Source organism: Bos indicus x Bos taurus, chromosome 8 (genome assembly GCF_003369695.1).
Source record: "Bos indicus x Bos taurus breed Angus x Brahman F1 hybrid chromosome 8, Bos_hybrid_MaternalHap_v2.0, whole genome shotgun sequence".
Lineage (NCBI taxonomy): Eukaryota > Metazoa > Chordata > Mammalia > Artiodactyla > Bovidae > Bos > Bos indicus x Bos taurus.
In genome coordinates, this window is record NC_040083.1 from 50,813,699 (window position 1) to 50,832,192 (window position 18,494).

At 39.6% G+C, this 18,494-nt stretch overlaps 2 protein-coding genes across 2 annotated transcripts in view; both read right to left on the reverse strand.

Moving 5' to 3' along the window:
* Nucleotides 1-799: 799 nt before the first annotated feature.
* Nucleotides 800-8,957, reverse strand: C8H9orf40 (chromosome 8 C9orf40 homolog). Its single transcript, XM_027549479.1, has 2 exons — nucleotides 6,881-8,957; nucleotides 800-1,375 (listed from the first exon to the last, which is right to left on the reverse strand). Exons 1-2 carry the CDS (start codon nucleotides 7,307-7,309, stop codon nucleotides 1,217-1,219), a joined length of 588 nt encoding a protein of 195 aa, XP_027405280.1. The 5' UTR covers nucleotides 7,310-8,957; the 3' UTR covers nucleotides 800-1,216.
* A 3,549-nt stretch (nucleotides 8,958-12,506) lies between these two features.
* CARNMT1 (carnosine N-methyltransferase 1) overlaps nucleotides 12,507-18,494 on the reverse strand; it is a 42,308-nt gene continuing 36,320 nt past the window's right edge. Inside the window, exons 7-8 of the mRNA XM_027549480.1 lie at nucleotides 15,760-15,863; nucleotides 12,507-15,102 (exon numbers count right to left, since the gene is read on the reverse strand). Of these exons, the coding sequence (XP_027405281.1) occupies nucleotides 15,001-15,102; nucleotides 15,760-15,863 (206 nt within the window). The 3' untranslated portion in view covers nucleotides 12,507-15,000. The remainder of the gene's footprint in view (nucleotides 15,103-15,759; nucleotides 15,864-18,494) is intronic.

Sequence of the window (18,494 nt, forward strand, 5' to 3'; positions counted from 1 at the left end):
TTTGGATCTAGTGTCATTAACAACAACAAAAACATACAAAGACAAGTCAGTCAATTACAAAGCCAACACTCTGGATACAGTACAAAAGTTAATTAACTTAATTACTGATACTAATATAACTGAAAACATAAATTGCTTAATTTCTTCAACAATGAAAGACTCATAACACAATTTAGTTGTAACAAAGCCATCAACAGAGCAAAATAAAAACAAAGCTAATTAAGAAGGCAGTGCTTCAGCTCATTAGTTATCTCCTTTAAACAGGAAAACCTACTATTAGTCTACTGGTTCTCAAACCAGTCTGCACATTTGAGAAATGGGAGGAAGAACGATTGGTGCTTAAAAAAAATAGTTATACCCAAGCCCACCTCAGAACAATTATATGAGAATCTCTCAAGAGTGGGGCCCATACAAAATCTTTGAAAGTTGTATAAGTGTTGATGACAACAAGTCTAGATAATAAGCAATAAACACCATGTCCTCAAAGCAATTCAAAATCAAGAAATAACAATAAAAACATAAAAAGAAATATAAAGTTCTTCTTATCCTAGGAAAGGAGGAGAAGGAATCACCTGCTCAATTCTCTTTGTTCTTCATCCATTACTGATGGCCTAAAGTCAAGTTTAACAAATATTAACTACTGGAAGTTATACAAACATGCTACCCAAACTGAAATTCTCACTACTTTACATTTAGAAAGCTCTTTTAAAACTATACTAGGTTTCAGAAAGAACCCCATTTTAAGTTTGCACAGATGTTTAAGTCAGCTATTTGTTCAACAAAAAAAGAGTCAATGAAGTGTATTAGAAAGTATTTTATTAATAAGTTATTATAAAACAATATTCATTTCATGTACACAAATTAATTTTTTGGTACAACAAGAGGAATATCTGAATGTTTCCCATCTATTTCTGTAACTGTCAAAATTACTTTTGTAAGACTGATATCTTCAAATTTAGAACCTACACATACATTTTTCTTAAGAATGCACACATAAGTACTTCCCCTACAACTGCACTATATCCTTGACAAATCCCCATTGGGAGGTACAGTAGTGACTGCAGCATTTATCTTTGAAACAACTTTTCCTCATTTTTCAGGTTTGGGAATGATATCACATCAAGTATGGAAAATAACTTTTTTCCTTAAGAATACATAAATTCACTTAGAGATGTCTCCACAAGTTGAGAAAAACCCACTTCTTTAGCTCCTTCTGTCAAGACTCCATATCAATCTCAGCCACTTCATTCTTGCCCTGCAGTGCTGTTTCTATCAGGTTGTCTTCGCTTACATCTTCAATGTCTGCCAGATCAATAGGTGGTAAAGGGTTCCTCCAGTACTGGAAGGTGTTATACTGCCAAAATTCTTCACTGAGCTTTAGTGAAAAGGAGAGAGATGAAAGCACATCAATGGTCTAGAAAAAGTTGAGGTTTTTCATGAAACCCATTTTTTGTTTTAAAACAAACTCACATAAGATTTTGCAGTCTTTAATTTTGCATCGTCAACAAATAAACTATTAATTCTGCCTAATCAAAGTACTTCATGGGCTCAAATCCATATTTTCATATTCATGAATTTGTGAAAGTATTTCTTGCTAGTAGTTTAAATTTAAAAGAATCTCCTCCAAGAGCTTCTCTTCCCAGAATTTCCTTCTATTTGTCAACCCAAAAATAATGCCTGAAGATGGTCTTAGAATTTTTTACCTTTCAATGAGGAAAACAATATAAAAAATACATAGACACATCTTAAAACTTACTTTTGGCCTCTGCCCTGAGGTTTGGAATTTTAATGGGTTGATTTTACATAGGCTAAAATATTTTGACAACCTTCTAAAAAATATTAGAATAAAAATATAGTAAATAACAAGAAAATCTGAAACTGATCATTTTATTAAACATACCATTTTGTTCAAGACATGACTTTTAACTCAATAAACCAAAACTGATAAATCCAAGTGAGTGCGAGTCCTTTAAAAATTCAACAGCTTATTCTTAAAGGCTATAAAACTGTTCCAAGTAACTATGAAGTTGATGTTTCAAAGAATTTCAAAATTGGCACAAAATTTCAAAAGCATCCCCTAAATATGTTGTGCATTGCTTATTGATTATATACAGATTTCCAAGGTGATCACTTTGAAGGTTAACACCTTTCCTCGACGGGTATCAATATATCTATATTTAGTATATTAAGTCGTGTCTGTACTTCAGGTTCATACTTGCTATAGCAGCAGTATACAACAGAAATATAACAGAAGCCACATATATAATTTAAAAATTTCTGGTACCTTCAGTTAAAAAAAAAAGAGTAAAAGAAACATGTGAAATCTATCTTAAAATTTTACTTGACCTAGTAGAGCCAAAAACACCATCATTTCAAGATACAGTCAATATTTTTAAAAATTAATGTGATGTTTTACATTTTTCTTGTCATAGTAAAAGTTTAAAATCTGCCAGGTATTTTACACATCCAGCACTATTCAGCGGAGAAGGCAATGGCACCCCACTCTAGTACTCTTGCCTGGAAAATCCCATGGACGGAGGAGCCTGTTAGGCTGCGATCCATGGGCTCGCTAAGAGTCGGACACGACTGAGCGACTTCACTTTCACTTTTCACTTTCATGCACTGGAGAAGGAAATGGCAACCCACTCCAGTGTTCTTGCCTGGAGAATCCCAGGGACAGGGGAGCCTGGTAGGCTGCCGTCTATGGGGTCGCACAGAGTCGGACACGACTGAAGTGACTTAGCATAGCATAGCATAGCATAGCACTATTCAGACTAGCCGCATTTCAATGCTCAGTAGGCACGTGTCGCTAGTTACTTAAATGGAGAGCACAGGACTTTTCAGTAAGTTCATTCAGTGCCTTAGACACTAAGGCTTAGCGAATTAAGAATCCCTTGGGAATTTCTTAACGCTGGGATAAAAATTTAATAACCCAAACGATGCCAAGAAAAATTTCATTTTAATAAGTCAACGGTTAAAAACAATGACCTATTTCTCTGTCTTTTGGAAAAAATCTATTTTCCAAATTACCTACTTATAAAACACAAATCAAAAAAGAGCCCTTAACAAGGTCAGTATAACCTACTAGCTAAGAGCACAAACTTTGCCCACAGGACAGGTCTGCATTTATGTGATAACTCCAACACCCATTAACTCTCATCTTGACTGAAGTCTATTTCATCACAGATAAAAAAAGACTCTTCGCTCTTGTGCGAATTACGGTCTAGCACTGTAACTGCCAAATATAGCTAGTTATTATATCCCAAGAAGCCGATGAACCTGTATCATTATAAACTAAAATCATGCCATTTCTGCTTTCTATTTTAAATATCAATTAATAACAGTAAAGGTCAGCACTGACAGAGTACTAAATCTGCATAAAGTGACTCTAACATGAGAAAATACATGAATACTCATTGAAGTAACACCTGGTTTTTAGTTCTCCAGTTAATACCTGAAACAACTCAATAAATACTCGAGATTCTAGGACAGAAAACAGGTACCATCATTCTGCCTAGATTTCATCCTTCGTATAGAAAGGACATATTTGAGGAAATTCTCCCTAAATGAAATCCCAAGGATAAAGATAGGGACTTAAGCTCTGAGAACAAGAGGAACAAGGAAGACATTTGCTGCAGGAACTGAAAAAGCTTTTTAACTTCTACATGTTTTTGCTATATCCTATTTTCCCTTGACTGTAAGACTCTTAACACAAAAATCATGCATCTTTGGTGGCAGTGGGGAAAAAAAGCTGAAGAAAATTAAGTTTGCACAAAGAAGCAGGTCAAGGAAAAGGACCAAAAAAAGGAACATGAGGGTTCCTGTGGAAAGAGAACAGGGGACTAGTCTTTATGAAGAAATCCCTCAAAACAGGCTTGTTCTCTGCTTCAGGCTTATAGTGAGTCCAGGAAGCAGAAAGCTTCTAGATGTAGTCACTGCTGTGGAAGATACAGGTTGCATCCAGGAGATTCTAAGCAGATGTCTGCTGTCAATTTACTAAAAAATTCCTTTGCCTACCTGCCATTTTCATTTCCCTTTTACCAATTTGTGGCATACTGCAGTCAGTATACTCTGGTAGGAAAGCCTAGGTATGGGTAGGGTAACAGAAACAGTCAAGTTCTCAGACTATACAGTACTTACCTCCATACCAAATAGGTCTGGATGACTATCATCCTAGCTTTTTGGTTTTTTTCAGGTTTTGCACATTGGTATGACATGATTTAACTGGAAATTGTAATTCTTTATTCTACTTTAAAACTAAGGGCTATCATTCAGTCTTAAGCTGACTTGAACATCTAAAAATAGTTTGAATTTAAAAGTCTAATTTAATTTCAAGAAAACCTGGGGTAGAAATGCTCATCATCATAATTATATCTAAAGGATAATTTCCGACGACCATGGAACAAGATCTTTCGAAACTACTCTATTTTATTGGCAAAGTATTTGATGTATAAGATATTTAGGACAATGGAGAAATGTGGGGCAGATGATATGATGTAGTGGTTGAAGAGAACTTGCTTAAGTCTCAGCTCTTCATTTACTTCTTCCACCTGCAAAGCTCCTGGTTCAACCCCTAAGTGCCAAAACACTGCCTGAATTCCTAAGATGAGACCAAAGCTGCCCAATAATACACAATGCCAGTCACAAACATTATTTAAAATTCTCTAATGGCCGTAATTGAGAGTCCCTTGGACTGCAAGGAGATCCAACCAGTCCATCCTAAAGGAAATCAATCCTGAATATTCATGAGAAGGGCTGATGCTGAAGCTGAAACTCCAAGACTTTGGTCACCTGATTCGAAGAACTGACATTTGCAAAGACCCTGATCCTGGGAAAGACTGAAGGCGAGAGAAGGGGATGACAGAGGATGAAATGGTTGGATGGCATTACCGACTCAATGGACATGAGTTTGAGTAAACTCTGGGAGTTAGTGATGGACAGAGAGGCCTGGCGTGCTGCAGTCCACGGGGTCGCAAAGAGTCGGACACGACTGAGAGACTGAACTGAACTGACTGAATGGCCATATTTTAAAAGTATATATTTTATTCAAGCCAGTATTTTCAAATGATTTCAATGTCCATTCAATATAAAATTTTTTGAAATCTTTGAAATCTAGTGTGTATTTTACACTTTGAGCACATTTCAGTTTGAACTAGTCACACCTCAGGTGTTATGTCATAATTCGAGCGGCTGCCACACCTAAGACAACAGATCTAGACATCTTAAGTGCCAATATGGGGCAGGCTCATTTCTCACGGAAGTGGAACTCTCCAAAGATCTTTATACATATGCCTGATGTTAAGAACCAGATTAATTTTCTGATCCTTTTTCATAGGATCAGACTTAACACTGCATTCAGTTCAGTTCAGTCGCTCAGTTGTGTCTGACTCTTTGCGACCCCATGAATTGCAGCATGCCAGGCGTTCCTGTCCATCACCAACTCCCAGAGTTCACTCAGACTCACGTCTCCCACATCCAAGGAGCGGTGGCTGCGCGGGCACAGGAGGGCCTAGAGGAGCTATCCCACGTTGAAGGTCAGGAAGGGCGGCGGTGAGGAGATACCCCTTGTCCAAGGTAAGGAGCAGCGGCTGCGCTTTGCCGGAGCTGCTGTGAAGAGACACCCCACGCCCAAGGTAAGAGAAACCCAAGTAAGACGGTAGGTGTTGCAAGAGGCCATCAGAGGGCAGACACACTGAAACCATACTCACAGGAAACTAGTCAGTCTAAGCACACTAGGATCACAGCCTTGTCTAACTCAATGAAACTGAGCCATGCCCATGGGGCAACCCAAGATGGGCGGGCCATGGTGGAGAGATCTGACGGAATGTGGTCCACTGGAGAAGGGAATGGCAAACCACTTCAGTATTCTTGCCTTGAGAACCCCATGAACAGTATGAAAAGGCAAAATGATAGGATAGTGAAAGAGGAACTCCCCAGGTCAGTAGGTACCCACCATGCTACTGGAGATCAGTGGAGAAATAACTCCAGAAAGAATGAAAGGCTGGAGCCAAAGCAAAAACAATACCTAGCTGTGAATGTGACTGGTGATAGAAGCAAGGTCCGATGCTGTAAAGAGCAATATTGCATAGGAACCTGGAATGTCAGGTCCATGAATCAAGGCCAATTAGAAGTGGTCAAACAAGAAATGGCAAGAGTGAATGTCGCCATTCTAGGAATCAGCGAACTAAAATGGACTGGAATGGGTGAATTTAACACTATGTTAAGAATGCCTTTTCCCCGAAATACAGAGGTCCTTCCTCTCAACCAAAAGAGCTGTGCCATCCCTTAAAGGACGTCAAACTGCTGGCTACTACATTGGTCACCCTCTTTAGAAAGAAATCGATCACGAATTCCAGAAAGCAATCATCGTTAGACCGAGGCAGACGCAATACACCTTTCTCTGAACTTTGTAGTGGAGCTTAACTTATCGCGGTTCACGGTCAACGTCTTCACCAGGCTCTCTCGTCTGTCATGGCCCATGCCCCTGCTTCCCTCTTGGACAGCACAAGTGCTGAAGGTGCAAGGCCACGTGTATAACTCACCCAACGGTCTGTTTCCCTCTAGTTTAGCTTAGTGCTCTCTGCCCGTCGTAACGAACCAAGACGCTGCCCAAGGCCGGCTCTAGGGCCCTTGGTGTGTTGCTTGCCGGGGTGGGGGGGGTGGGGTGGGGGTAGAAGGGGGGTTGCCAGTGTACATTCTTATGGGGAGGACCCCAGCTTTTCATCTTGAGCGGGAGTGTCGTGACAAACACGACTTTAGAGGGGGACGACAGGTTCCTTCCCGGGACGCGCAGTGCCGGGGAAAGGGTGACCCTTTCTCCCCGACCCCGGCCCCGGCCCCCGCCCCTCGTCGGAGCGCCCAGCCCACCACCAGCCCCTACCTGGCGCGGTGCGGCCCCCCAGTCTCCCCGCTGGGGCTGTGCGCGCCCCGCCCCATCGTCGCCACCGCCTCTCGGGGGCCGGACACCCCGGGGCTCCACCCCCGGCCCGCGGGGCCGTACGGGCGGCTGCAGCAGCTGCGACTCGCCGGTCTCCAGGCCGCGGCCCTCACGCTCCGCGCCGCCCTGGGCGCCGGTATCCCCGTCGTCGCGGCGCTTGCTGGGCGAAACCGAAGGCTCAGTCATAGCCCCCGCGTCGATTTTACGCTTTCGGGGCAGCTCGGGGAAGCCGAGGGGCCGCCCGGGATAAGAGGCCCCCGGCGGCGGGATCCAGAGCGGCGGCGGCGGCGGCTCTTCAGGAAAGTCGCAGAGCAGGAGCCGCTTCCAAGGCACGTGGAACGTCAGCGGCTCGGCCGCACGGCGCTTGGCCATGGGCCCCGAAGTCTCGGGCGGAGCCCGCCTGGCGCGGGAGGCCGAATGCGGATACCTGTGGGGGCGGAAGGCGAGGGCGGAGCGCGCAGCGCGCGAGGGAAGCCAAGGACCGAGTCAAGGCAAGGCTGCCGCTGGAAAGGGCGGAGGGGGCGGGGCAGCCGATCCGGCCCACCTCGCGCGCGCAGCCCTCGCCGCCGCCGCCGCAGCCGCCGCCGAGGTGCTGCCGGACGTTAGGGAGCAACCGCGAGGCGGCGGAGATTCGAACCTGCGCACAAATGTGCGCGGGCGCACTCGCGCAAGCCAAGCCGAGCCGGTGGTTGGTGAAGACTCGCGGAGCGAGCTCCCGAGCGCCCCCGCGGCCGGAAGTGCGCGCCCTGGGGCGAGGCGGGCTTATTAAAGGCCCAGTGGCCTTTCAGAGGTTTCAGAGTAGCTGTGTTGCTTTCCGATTGAAACTTGAAATGTTTGGCTTTTAAATTATGTGGGAAACGCAGCGTTCCTTGCTTGCTCTGCGCGGTGGTCAGAAGTGAGATTCCAAAGTCTTTCTTAGAGCAAAACTGTGTGTGTTGTCAAAGGACATGAGAGAATAACAACCTTATTTTTAATAGTTGATAAAAACAGTAACCAAGAAAAATGTAAAGAAGAAAATTATGTATAAGTGATTTAAAGGGAGAAACTACTGTGATCTTCTAGAGAAAAGTATGCAAGGAAAGTAATTGTTCCCTGATCAGTAATTAATTATCCCACGCCCCTACACATCAAGGCTGTTTTGAGAAGTTAGGAGTAACCAATTGTTTATTATAGAAATAGAATAAGTAAGGTAGTAAACAGTAGCTTTTCTGTTTGATCTTTGCATTTCCTCCCGTTTTCTCTCATCCCCAGTCCCCCTCCCCTCTGGCTGTTTGTTCTGTCTATCTATGACTGTTGGAGAAGGCAATGGCAACCCACTCCAGTACTCTTGCCTGGAGAATCCCAGGGACGGCGGAGCCTGGTGGGCTGCCTTCTCTGGGGTAGCACAGAGTCGGACACGACTGAAGCGCCTTAGCAGCAGCAGCAGCATGACTGTTTCTCTGTTACATTTGCTCATTTATTTTGTTTTTTAGATTCCACATATAAGTAAAATGATACCGTATTTATTTCTCTTATTTCACTTTGCAGAATAACCTTTAAATCCATCCATATTGTTGCAAAGGGCAAATTTCATTTTCTGGCAGAATAACTTGCCGTTTATTATATATATATATGGATATATCACAGTCTGTTTATTCATTCATTTTCGGTGGACACGTAGGTTGTTTTCAGTTTGGGGCTGCTGAGAACATTTATGTGTAAAGCTTTGAATGGACATAATATCTCATTTATTACATTGTAGTTTATCGCATTGGATTTCCCTAATGACTAATGATATTCAGGATTTTTTAAGTGCGCGCTTACTATCTGTATGTTTTCTTCGATAAAATACTCAAATTTTACCCAATTTTAAAATCCGGTCATTTGCTTTATTTTCCTTATTTCATATTTTTATGCATGTAATTTCATTCATGTTAAATACAGTATTCCACCATATGAATCCATTTCATTGTTGATAAGCATTTGAGTTTTTTTCAAATTTTTAAAGATAGTGTACTGTTAACTACAAACAAAGCTAGTGGAGGTGATGGAATTCCAGTGGAGCTATTCCAAATCCTGAAAGATGATGCTGTGAAAGTGCTGCACTCAATATGCCAGCAAATATGGAAAACTCAGCAGTGGCCACAGGATTGGAAAAGGTCAGTTTTCATTCAAATCCCAAAGAAAGACAATGCCAAAGAATGCCCAAACTACTGCACAATTGCACTCATCTCACACCTAGTAAAGTAATGCTCAAAATTCTCCAAGCCAGGCTTCACCAGTATGTAAACCGTGAACTTCCAGATGTTCAAGCTGGTTTTAGAAAAGGCGGAGGAACCAGAGATCAAATTGCCAACATCCGCTGGATCATGGAAAAAGGAAGAGAGTTCCAGAAAAACATCTTATTTCTGCTTTATTAACTATGCCAAAGCCTTTGACTGTGTGGATCACAGTCAACTGTGGAAAATTCTGAAAGAGATGGGAATACCAGACCACCTGACCTGCCTCTTGAGAAACCTATATGCAGGTCAGGAAGCAACAGTTTGAACTGGACATGCAACAACAGACTGGTTCCAAATAGGAAAAGGAGTTCATCAAGGCTGTATATTGTCACCCTGTTTATTTAACCTATATGCAGAGTACATCATGAGAAACGCTGGACTGGAAGAAGCACAAGCTGGAATCAAGATTGCCGGGAGAAATATCAAAACCTCAGATATGCAGATGATACCACCCTTATGGCAGAAAGTGAGGAGGAACTAAAAGCCTCTTGATGAAAGTTAAAGAGGAGAGTGGAAAAGTTGGCTTAGGGCTCAACATTCAGAAAATGAAGATCATGGCATCTGGTCCCATTACTTCATGGGAAATAGATGGGGAAACAGTGGAAAACAGTGTCAGACTTTATTTTTGGGGGCTCCAAAATCACTGCAGATGGTGATTGCAGCCATGAAATTAAAAGACGCTTACTCCTTGGAAGGAAAGTTATGACCAACCTAGATAGCATATTAAAAAGCAGACATTACTTTTCCAACAAAGGTCCATCTAGTCAAGGCTATGGTTTTTCCTGTGGTCATGTATGGATGTGAAAGTTGGACTGTGAGGAGAGCTGAGCGCTGAAGAATTGAAACTTTTGAACTGTGTTGTTGCAGAAGACTCTTGAGAGTCCCTTGGATTGCAAGGAGATCCAACCAGTCTATTCTGAAGGAGATGAGTCCTGGGTGTTCTTTGGAAGGACTGATGCTAAAGCTGAAACTCCAATACTTTGGCCACCTCATGTGAAGAGTTGACTCATTGGAAAAGACTCTGATGCTGGGAGGGATTTGGGGCAGGAGGAGAAGGGGACGACAGAGGATGAGATGGCTGGACGGCATCACCGACTCGATGGCCACGAGTTTGGATGAACTCCGGGAGTTCGTGATGGACAGGGAGGCCTGGCGTGCTGCGATTCATGGGGTCACAAAGAGTCGGACACGACTGAACCAAACTGAACTGAACATGTGTGTGTGCTCAGTCATGTCCAACTCTTAGATCCCTTAGACTACAGCCTGCCAGGCTCCTTTAGTCCATGGAATTTTCTGGGTAAGAATACTGGAGTGGGTTGCCATTTCTTCCTCCAGAGGATCTTTCTGACCCAGGGATCTAGCCCATGTCTCCGAGTCTCCTGCATTGGCAGGCAGATTCTTTGAGACATCGGGGAATCCCTGATATGAGCATGCTTCTTCATAATTTCTAAGGCGCATGTGCAAGAATGTCTCTGTATGCATGTTTAGTTGCACAGTCATGTCTGACTCTGTGCAATCCTATGGACTGTAGCCCGCCAGGGTTCTCTGTCCATGGGATTTCCCAGGAGAGAATACTGTAGTGGGTTGCCGTTTCCCCCTCCAGGAGATCTTCCTAAACTAGGGATCGAACCCAGGTCGCCCACGTCTCCTACATTGGCAGGCGGATTCTTTACCACTGAGCCGCCTGTCTCTACAGAATGGAATTCCTGAGTAGTACAGCGTTATGTTTAACTTCACCTGGACTAGCTTCCTAAAGTGCTTTTTACAAGCTTATTCTAGTACAAGTTAAGATGCCTTTTTTGGCACATCCTCACCAGTAAACTTAGTATGGGCCTACCTGAGCAGTGTGGTACATCTCATTGTGGCCTGTTTGTATTTCCCCAGTGAAACTGGGCATTTTTTTACATAGTTCATGAGCCATTCCTGGAGCAGTAATTCTGGCTCTTTACTCTGCATGGTGTCTTGTTGAGAAGTTCTAAACGTAAATGTGGTCTACATTATCAGTCTTTTCTTTCATTGTTTATAGTTTATGCTTCTTTTTTGTCTTAAGGCGTAGGCCTTTTCACCATCACCTCTGCTTCAAGACCACTCTGCCTGATCCCAGCCAGCCTCTGCTTGGCCCAACTTGGATCTGTAGCTTTTTGTGAAAGGATTGTTAAATTCTTTGCAGCTTTAAAAAGCTGATATGGTTGTTTTTTTCTAACTGATTTGGAAGAGCTTCTTTTATATTCTGGAAAGCAATTTTCTTATGAGTAGTAGCTGTTGTAAATATTATAAATATTTCCTCCCAGTATGTCTTGTATTTTTACTGCCTGATATCTTAATTTTAACAGTCAAGTTTATCAATGTTTTGTTTTCTGGTTTACACATACTACTTGTTAAAAAGTCCTTTCCTGTTCCAAGTTCTAGACATTGTATGGTTTTATATTTTTGCTTCCATATTTAAATCTTTCATCCATGTGGAACTGATTTGTGTGTATACAGCAGTCAACACATATGGAAATCACATTTACTTGTCCACTGTGTGCTTTCACATATTCACATAGAGGCATACATCAGAGATATTGCAGATACCACTGCAATAAAGCTAATATCACAATAAAGTGAGTCACAAATATTTTGGTTTCCTAGGGCATATGAATGTTATGTTTACACTGTACTGTCATCTATTAAATGTCTTTTAAAACGTGCATACCTTAAAATCAGTGTTTACAGATCACCACAGCAAAATACAATAATAATGAAAAATTTGAATTACTGCAAGAATTATCAAAATGACACAAAGACATGAAGTGAGTAAATACTGTCGGAAAAGTGATGCTGACAGACTTGCTAGACACAAGGGTTGTCACAAAACTTCAATTTGTTAAAAAAAACAAAAAACACTATTTGCAAAGTGCAATAAAAGGAGGTATGCCTGTATAATAATATTTCACAGTACAGAGGACCTCATAAAAACCACTGAACTAGGTGGTATCAATCCTCTTTCACAGATGAGGAAACAAACTCAGAGTGCTTTGCCCAAGATCACAAATAATAATTCAGGAAAAGTAAGTGCCAGTCCAGTGCTGGACTGTTGCTGGAATTTTCTTCTACTGGTTCCTTTATAATTCTTGTTTGATTATATAACAAAACCAAAGACCAAGTTTAATTAGTACAAGGCCTAGCATACTCAGAGTTCAACTAATCATATTGACTTTCTAGAAGCATATAAAAGGCTAATCCCAGGGTCCAAATGTATTGTTCTCAATTAATTAAAATTCCCATATCTATGGTTATCCCATGTTAGATGGAAACAAGCAAGCAAATACAGTTTCATAGCAATTGTCAGATTTTAATATTCAAGAAAAATTAAGTCCATCATACACATTAAAAATATAGGAAATTTCATGCAGACATGAAGCTTCCAATTCAGCCTTTGTGGCAACTTTTAGAATGAGTTACATATAAATACAGTACATTTTACAATTCCCAAACTTAATTTTATACTGTGATTTATACAGCTTCTCTTTATATTTTACATATCTCATCTTGCTCACTTGATTAACATACCCTAGCCTGTACTGCTTCCGATTATGGAAATAAAAAAAGAAAAGCAAGCAGAATGACCTATCTCCTCCCACTTTATGAAAAAAATGAAAAATCTGTGTATAGTTATTTAAGAAAAATGTTTTAAACTTTAAGGCTTACACACTTTAGTAGCTATTTCTACACATAATACAAAATTAAATCCTCCAGTGACACCTCTATTATTGATTGATACCACAATTTTCAAGTTTAGAATATATTAACTATAAAAGCTATAAGAGAAAAAAGGGATGCAAATTTGTGTAGTATATTTTAAAAACAGCATTCATAATATGGAGGAGAAGTCAAGAAACAAATGAAATAACTGATTTCATAATTAACTAAAAGCTGTAATTTAGAAGTACAAATAACATTATTAAAGGATAAAACCTGATAGCAAAAATTTTAAGAAATGCCAACCCATTGGTGTCAACCTGTTTTGCCCTTTATGAGAAAACCAAAATCATTTGTTTTGATACAAGCTGTAAAAAAGTGAATACTTATCAGTGAATAAAAAGCATTTCTAAATTACAAACAGCATGCTTCCTTTCAATGGCTTTTTAGAAATACTTATGCTCTTTTTTAAGTTTCTTTCTTTAAAAGAAAATAAGTTCGTTTTTTTTTTCCCTTGCCATTAATTTCAAGTTCATCCATGTGGTAGGTCAGAATTCCCACTAAATGAACATCTGCCAAGTACTCAGGAACACAAAAAAAGAGAAATAGTTTTTCAGAAACATTCAGTAGATTACATACAGGTGTCTATAACTTGACAAATCAACTTAATGGAATCATTTATCACATCATGGGCATAAAGGCCCCAGGCGCTCCGGTAGTGTATGCAGAAAAGATCCTACTGGTTAGGATGTCAAATCACACCAGGACTCCCCTCACCTAACTGACAATAAAGGTGTAAAGATTTATAAATAAGTTTTCCTATGAAAACATGACATTTATGTTACCAGCACATTACTGAGATTAAGTCTATTTAATTAAAATTGCCACAGAGGTCACTTAATGTCATCACAACCATCTATGAAAATATTCAATATTACTCCCTTTTCTCCAAGAAAAGGTTAAAACACATTAAATTAGTCATCTATTTATCAAGCTACTGGAAAACAGGGTAATAAACATTAAAAAAATACAAAGGAAAACTCCCTCCAAAAAAGATCTGCTAGAGGTAGAAATTTAAAGCAGCATATACTGTTTTAGCTATAGCTATCAGGGAACAAAATGGATACTAATCTGAAATTATGCTAATGGTTGCTGCTTACAGTATTAAATACACAGACCATGGGCAGTTATTTATCCCTAAATTTCAAAATGAAAATTTCTCCACATTAATACTATCATGACAGTTTTTACTAGTATATAATTGTTTTAACGGAAAAAAAAAGTGCTTGCTTTTGTAATTCAGGTAATCTAAAGTAAAGACATTATTGTAAACATCTAACTGACAAACTATTTGTTTATAGTTTGAAATCATATATTTCAAATGGGCAGATTTTATTCTTATTTTCCCAGTTTCCTAGCGGTACCTTTAATAAATACTTGTGTGCCTCACTTAGAATGCTGAGATCTCATATATTTCAGAGTGATCCATGATGAGTATGCTTTCAAAGTGTTCAACTTAGTGTGACCAAAAGACTAATTTGATCCTATAAACTCAGCATTTTGTAAAGATGAAATGTTTGATGCTAACTATAAATCCAGCTGAGCTAGAAAATAAAATAATTTGAATGATAAAAAAGGATAAATATTTTCTGTATAGATTGCTTAGGTTCAAAGTAAACAAAATCCCAATTCCAGATGTTGAAAGTGACAAAGGATCCTTAAAAAATAACAAGTACGATGCATACAAAACAACAAAAAGGGAGATTTTTATGGATTGCAATACTATAAGTTATTCATATGGCAGACTTAACGGACAGCTTCATGAAGACACTGGAAATAAAGTTTTTTCTACTGAAAGATAATTCTGGGCTTCAAGGAAAAAGTATACTTGAAGACATTTCCTCCATTTTTACTTGTGTAGTACAAATATGCATGGCATAGTATATTTCTGAAAAAGCGATAGACATATTAAGAAAATAGACACTATTTCTAAATTTTGTTAGGAATAAGAAGGCACCACTGATTTGAGGTTGTGTCCTGTCATTATGATAGTTGATTCTGAGTTGTTTATTTCAGCATTTGCTATTAAACTTTTTTCTTGATGATAATCACTTGAGACTGTTATTGTGGTTTACGGACCACAAACAAAACACATTCATAGTAGTATTTCATCATGGATAGATCATTCACAGTATATGTTGACAAGACAGATTCTTTTTCCACCTGAAATGCAAACAGTGATCATAATGATGATGAAGACAACATGCTATTTTAAACATATTCTGTGTATTATTCATTTATTACACATACATACCCTCTAAGATTGGCACTGTAAGTAATCTCAAATTACAAACAATAGGTCACACCTACAGTAAGTGGTGAAACTGGAATTCACGCTCAAGAAGTCTTAATTCCAGAGCCTGAACTCTAAACTACTATAATATACTGCTTCTTAAGAACAAACATGTTGTTTTTTAAATGAATCAAATGCTTCTAAATAAACTAAAATAGTCGAAGTAACATGAAACTTTATAATCATATAAGGGAAGACCACGCAGTACAAAAGTACATATAGTAAACTATCCCTCTTACATCTGACCTCTCATCCCATCTACCTGCGATGTGTCTACAAAGGCCAGTATTATGATAGTGGTCAGCTAACCCTTATTGAAAGGTGATTATACTAGGTATGACAGCTTTCCACTTACATACACATTATCCCAAATCCTTATAATTCTAAAAGCTAAGAAGTATTATTTTCACTTCATGGGTTAGAAAACAAAAGAGGTTAAGAAGTAAAGCCAGTAACTGCCATGATATCACCATTTCTGTTTGAGTGCTCTGAAAGTTAAACTTTGACAATACTCATTCCATCCTTACCTCTAACTGGAATCCATACTGCAGAACAACATTTTTTATATCCTCATAGCTTAATTCTATGGAAAGTTCATTCGCCAAATTTTCAAAGTGGTACAGCAGAGGACCTATAATTTAAAGATATTATGACACTACTTAAATATAAACATACACTACTAGCTGTTTAAACTGAACTCCCAAGTTAAGTAATAAGTTGGGCAGAGGATGAAATATAAAAAGGAGAAGTAAAGAACTGTTATATTTGCCAAAGACAAGTATCCCTAAAACTTTGCCATTTGAGTGCTGGGCCTACATTCACAGGGAGTGAGTCCCTCTGGTGTAAGAGCCTTGCACTGTGATTCTCCCCGTCATGGGCTTTATACCTATTAACTCTCTAAGTTCCTGAAGGACTGGCTGACTCACAGAATACCAGGTCCCCAAAATGCAAGGGTATACTGTAACTATAATTCCATAAGTATATGCAAAACTGCAGTTACAAACTATTTTGTGAAAACAGAGAAGGGTCTTCAAGCCAGGCTGGGCAGGAAAAGGTGTAGGGGTAAGGGGGGTTGGAGAGTTATAGGTATGGCTTCCTGGAAGGAAAAGGTGATACTAGAGCTGGTGTATTATTTTTTTTTTTTTGGCTTGTGGGATCCTAGTTCCTCAACCAGTGATCGAACCCAGGCAACCACAGTACAGATGTTCCAAGTCCTAATCACTGGACCACCTAAAGCTGGCTTTTTTAAAGCACAGTTAATATTCCAGCTCTAACACCAACTAATTCTTCCCCACCTGTAACATGACTTTAATGTGATATAACACACCATGCATACAGAAGGTGCTAGGTTAACCACAGCTATTACAACTTTTTAAAATGACATCCCCCCTTTATTATTCTCTCACTCTAGACATCCAAGGAACTGTTATCTGACTCAAACCAGATATTCCATTCTTTTAAATTTCACATTTTGCCCAATCTATCAACTTCATCCAGGTAACATTATCATTCCATAGTTATACTAAGGGACTAGACAATCTTCTCTTTACTTTCATTGGGTTAATTATAAATCCTGAGACCAACTCACCACCCCCACCCTACCTCACTCCTCTTACCATGTGTTAATAAGCACAAGAGATAAAAGCAACAAACAAGACAAAATTGCTGGTCCCAAACTGCTGAGCACTCTGTGGAACTTACTTAGGGTTAAAAGGTTTTTCTTCTTTGTTTTTTTTTTTTTACTGTACATAAACCACTAGAATAAAATAATTATAATTTATATATTAGTGTTCTTTTCAAGGAGAAGGCAATGGCACCCCACTCTAGTACTCTTGCCTGGAAAATCCCATTGATGGAGGACCCTCGTAGGCTGCAGTCCATGGGGTCACTAAGAGTCAGACATGACTGAGTGATTTCACTTTAACTTTTTACTTTCATGCATTGGAGAAGGAAATGGCAACCCACTCCAGTGTTCTTGCCTGGAGAATTCCAGGGACGGGGGAGCCTGGTGGGCTGCCGTCTATGGGGTCGCACAGAGTCAGACACGACTGAAGCGACTTAGCAGTAGCAGCAGCAGTTCTTTTCAAAAGATAGTAATGATTGCCCACCAAACTACTCTATCAAAGTTAAGTTCCTGTTAAGTTTTATTAGTACTAGTAAAAATGGACGGTGCTATCATTTACTGAGCACCTGTTGTATCCAAGATCATCCCAAAGCTTTTGAAGCATTCTTTTATTAAAGAATGCAGAGCCTCACAGCCAAGTATCTCCAGTACTAAAGCGTATGCTGTTCCTCCTCTATTATTTGAAGAACCTCCAATAATACTGTTTTATTATATTTACATAAACACATTCCTATACTTCTTACAGACTCAGACCATATTTTATTTCTACTCATGTTGTGTTTCATTACAAGCTACGTGAACAAAGGAACATGTCTTATGTTTCTTTTTAATCCATTATAATGCCCAGCATAGCACTGAATATAGTTAATCATCTGTAATTTTACCACCTGAAGACAACCATTACAGTTGCTTTGTATTTTTCAGTCTCCTACTACAAATGGTACTTCAACAAACATATCTGCTTATATTTCAGAAATATATTACAAAGACATGCCTTGCAGTGGAGTTTCTAGGTCAAAGAGAGTAAATATTTTTACTAACTTGATTCAGACTGCCAAAATGCTTTCCAAAACAGACATACTACTTTTCACTCACAATTGCAATTAAGTACTTGTTTTAACACCTTACTTAACAAGGGGTGGGAATGCAATGGTACCGTCACTCTGGAAAACTGGTTGGCGGTTTGTTGTAAAGTTATACATGCATGTTCCACATATGACCCAGCAATTCCACCAGCAGGAATGAAAGCTTGTAGCTACACAGAGATTTATACATGAGGGTTTATAGCAACTTTATTCATAATCATAATAATTTGGAAACAACCCAAATGTCCATCAGCCAGCCAAAGAATAAACAGAATGTAGTATATCCATACAATGAAATACTACTCAGCAATAAAAAGAAAAAAGCCACTGGTACATGCAACAAAATGGATGAATTTCAAAAGCATTATGCTAAGTGAAGGATGCCAGACACAAAAAGCAGCTTACTCTATGATTCTATTTATATGGTTTTCTGGCAAAGGGAGAACTATAATAACATAGTTCTACCTGCCAGATACTGAAGATGAGAGAACTGACTACAAAGGTCAGAAAAGACCTTTTTCGGGCAAGTGATAGAAATGTTCCCTATCTTGAT

Excerpts from the sequence above, each read along its gene's own strand:
- C8H9orf40 (XM_027549479.1), bottom strand. The coding sequence starts at position 7,309 with ATGGCCAAGCGCCGTGCGGCCGAGCCGCTGACGTTCCACGTGCCTTGG. Across the intron at positions 1,376-6,880 it reads GGGGGGCCGCACCGCGCCAG|CTCAGTGAAGAATTTTGGCA; the intron begins GTAGGGGCTGGT and ends TTTTCACTAAAG.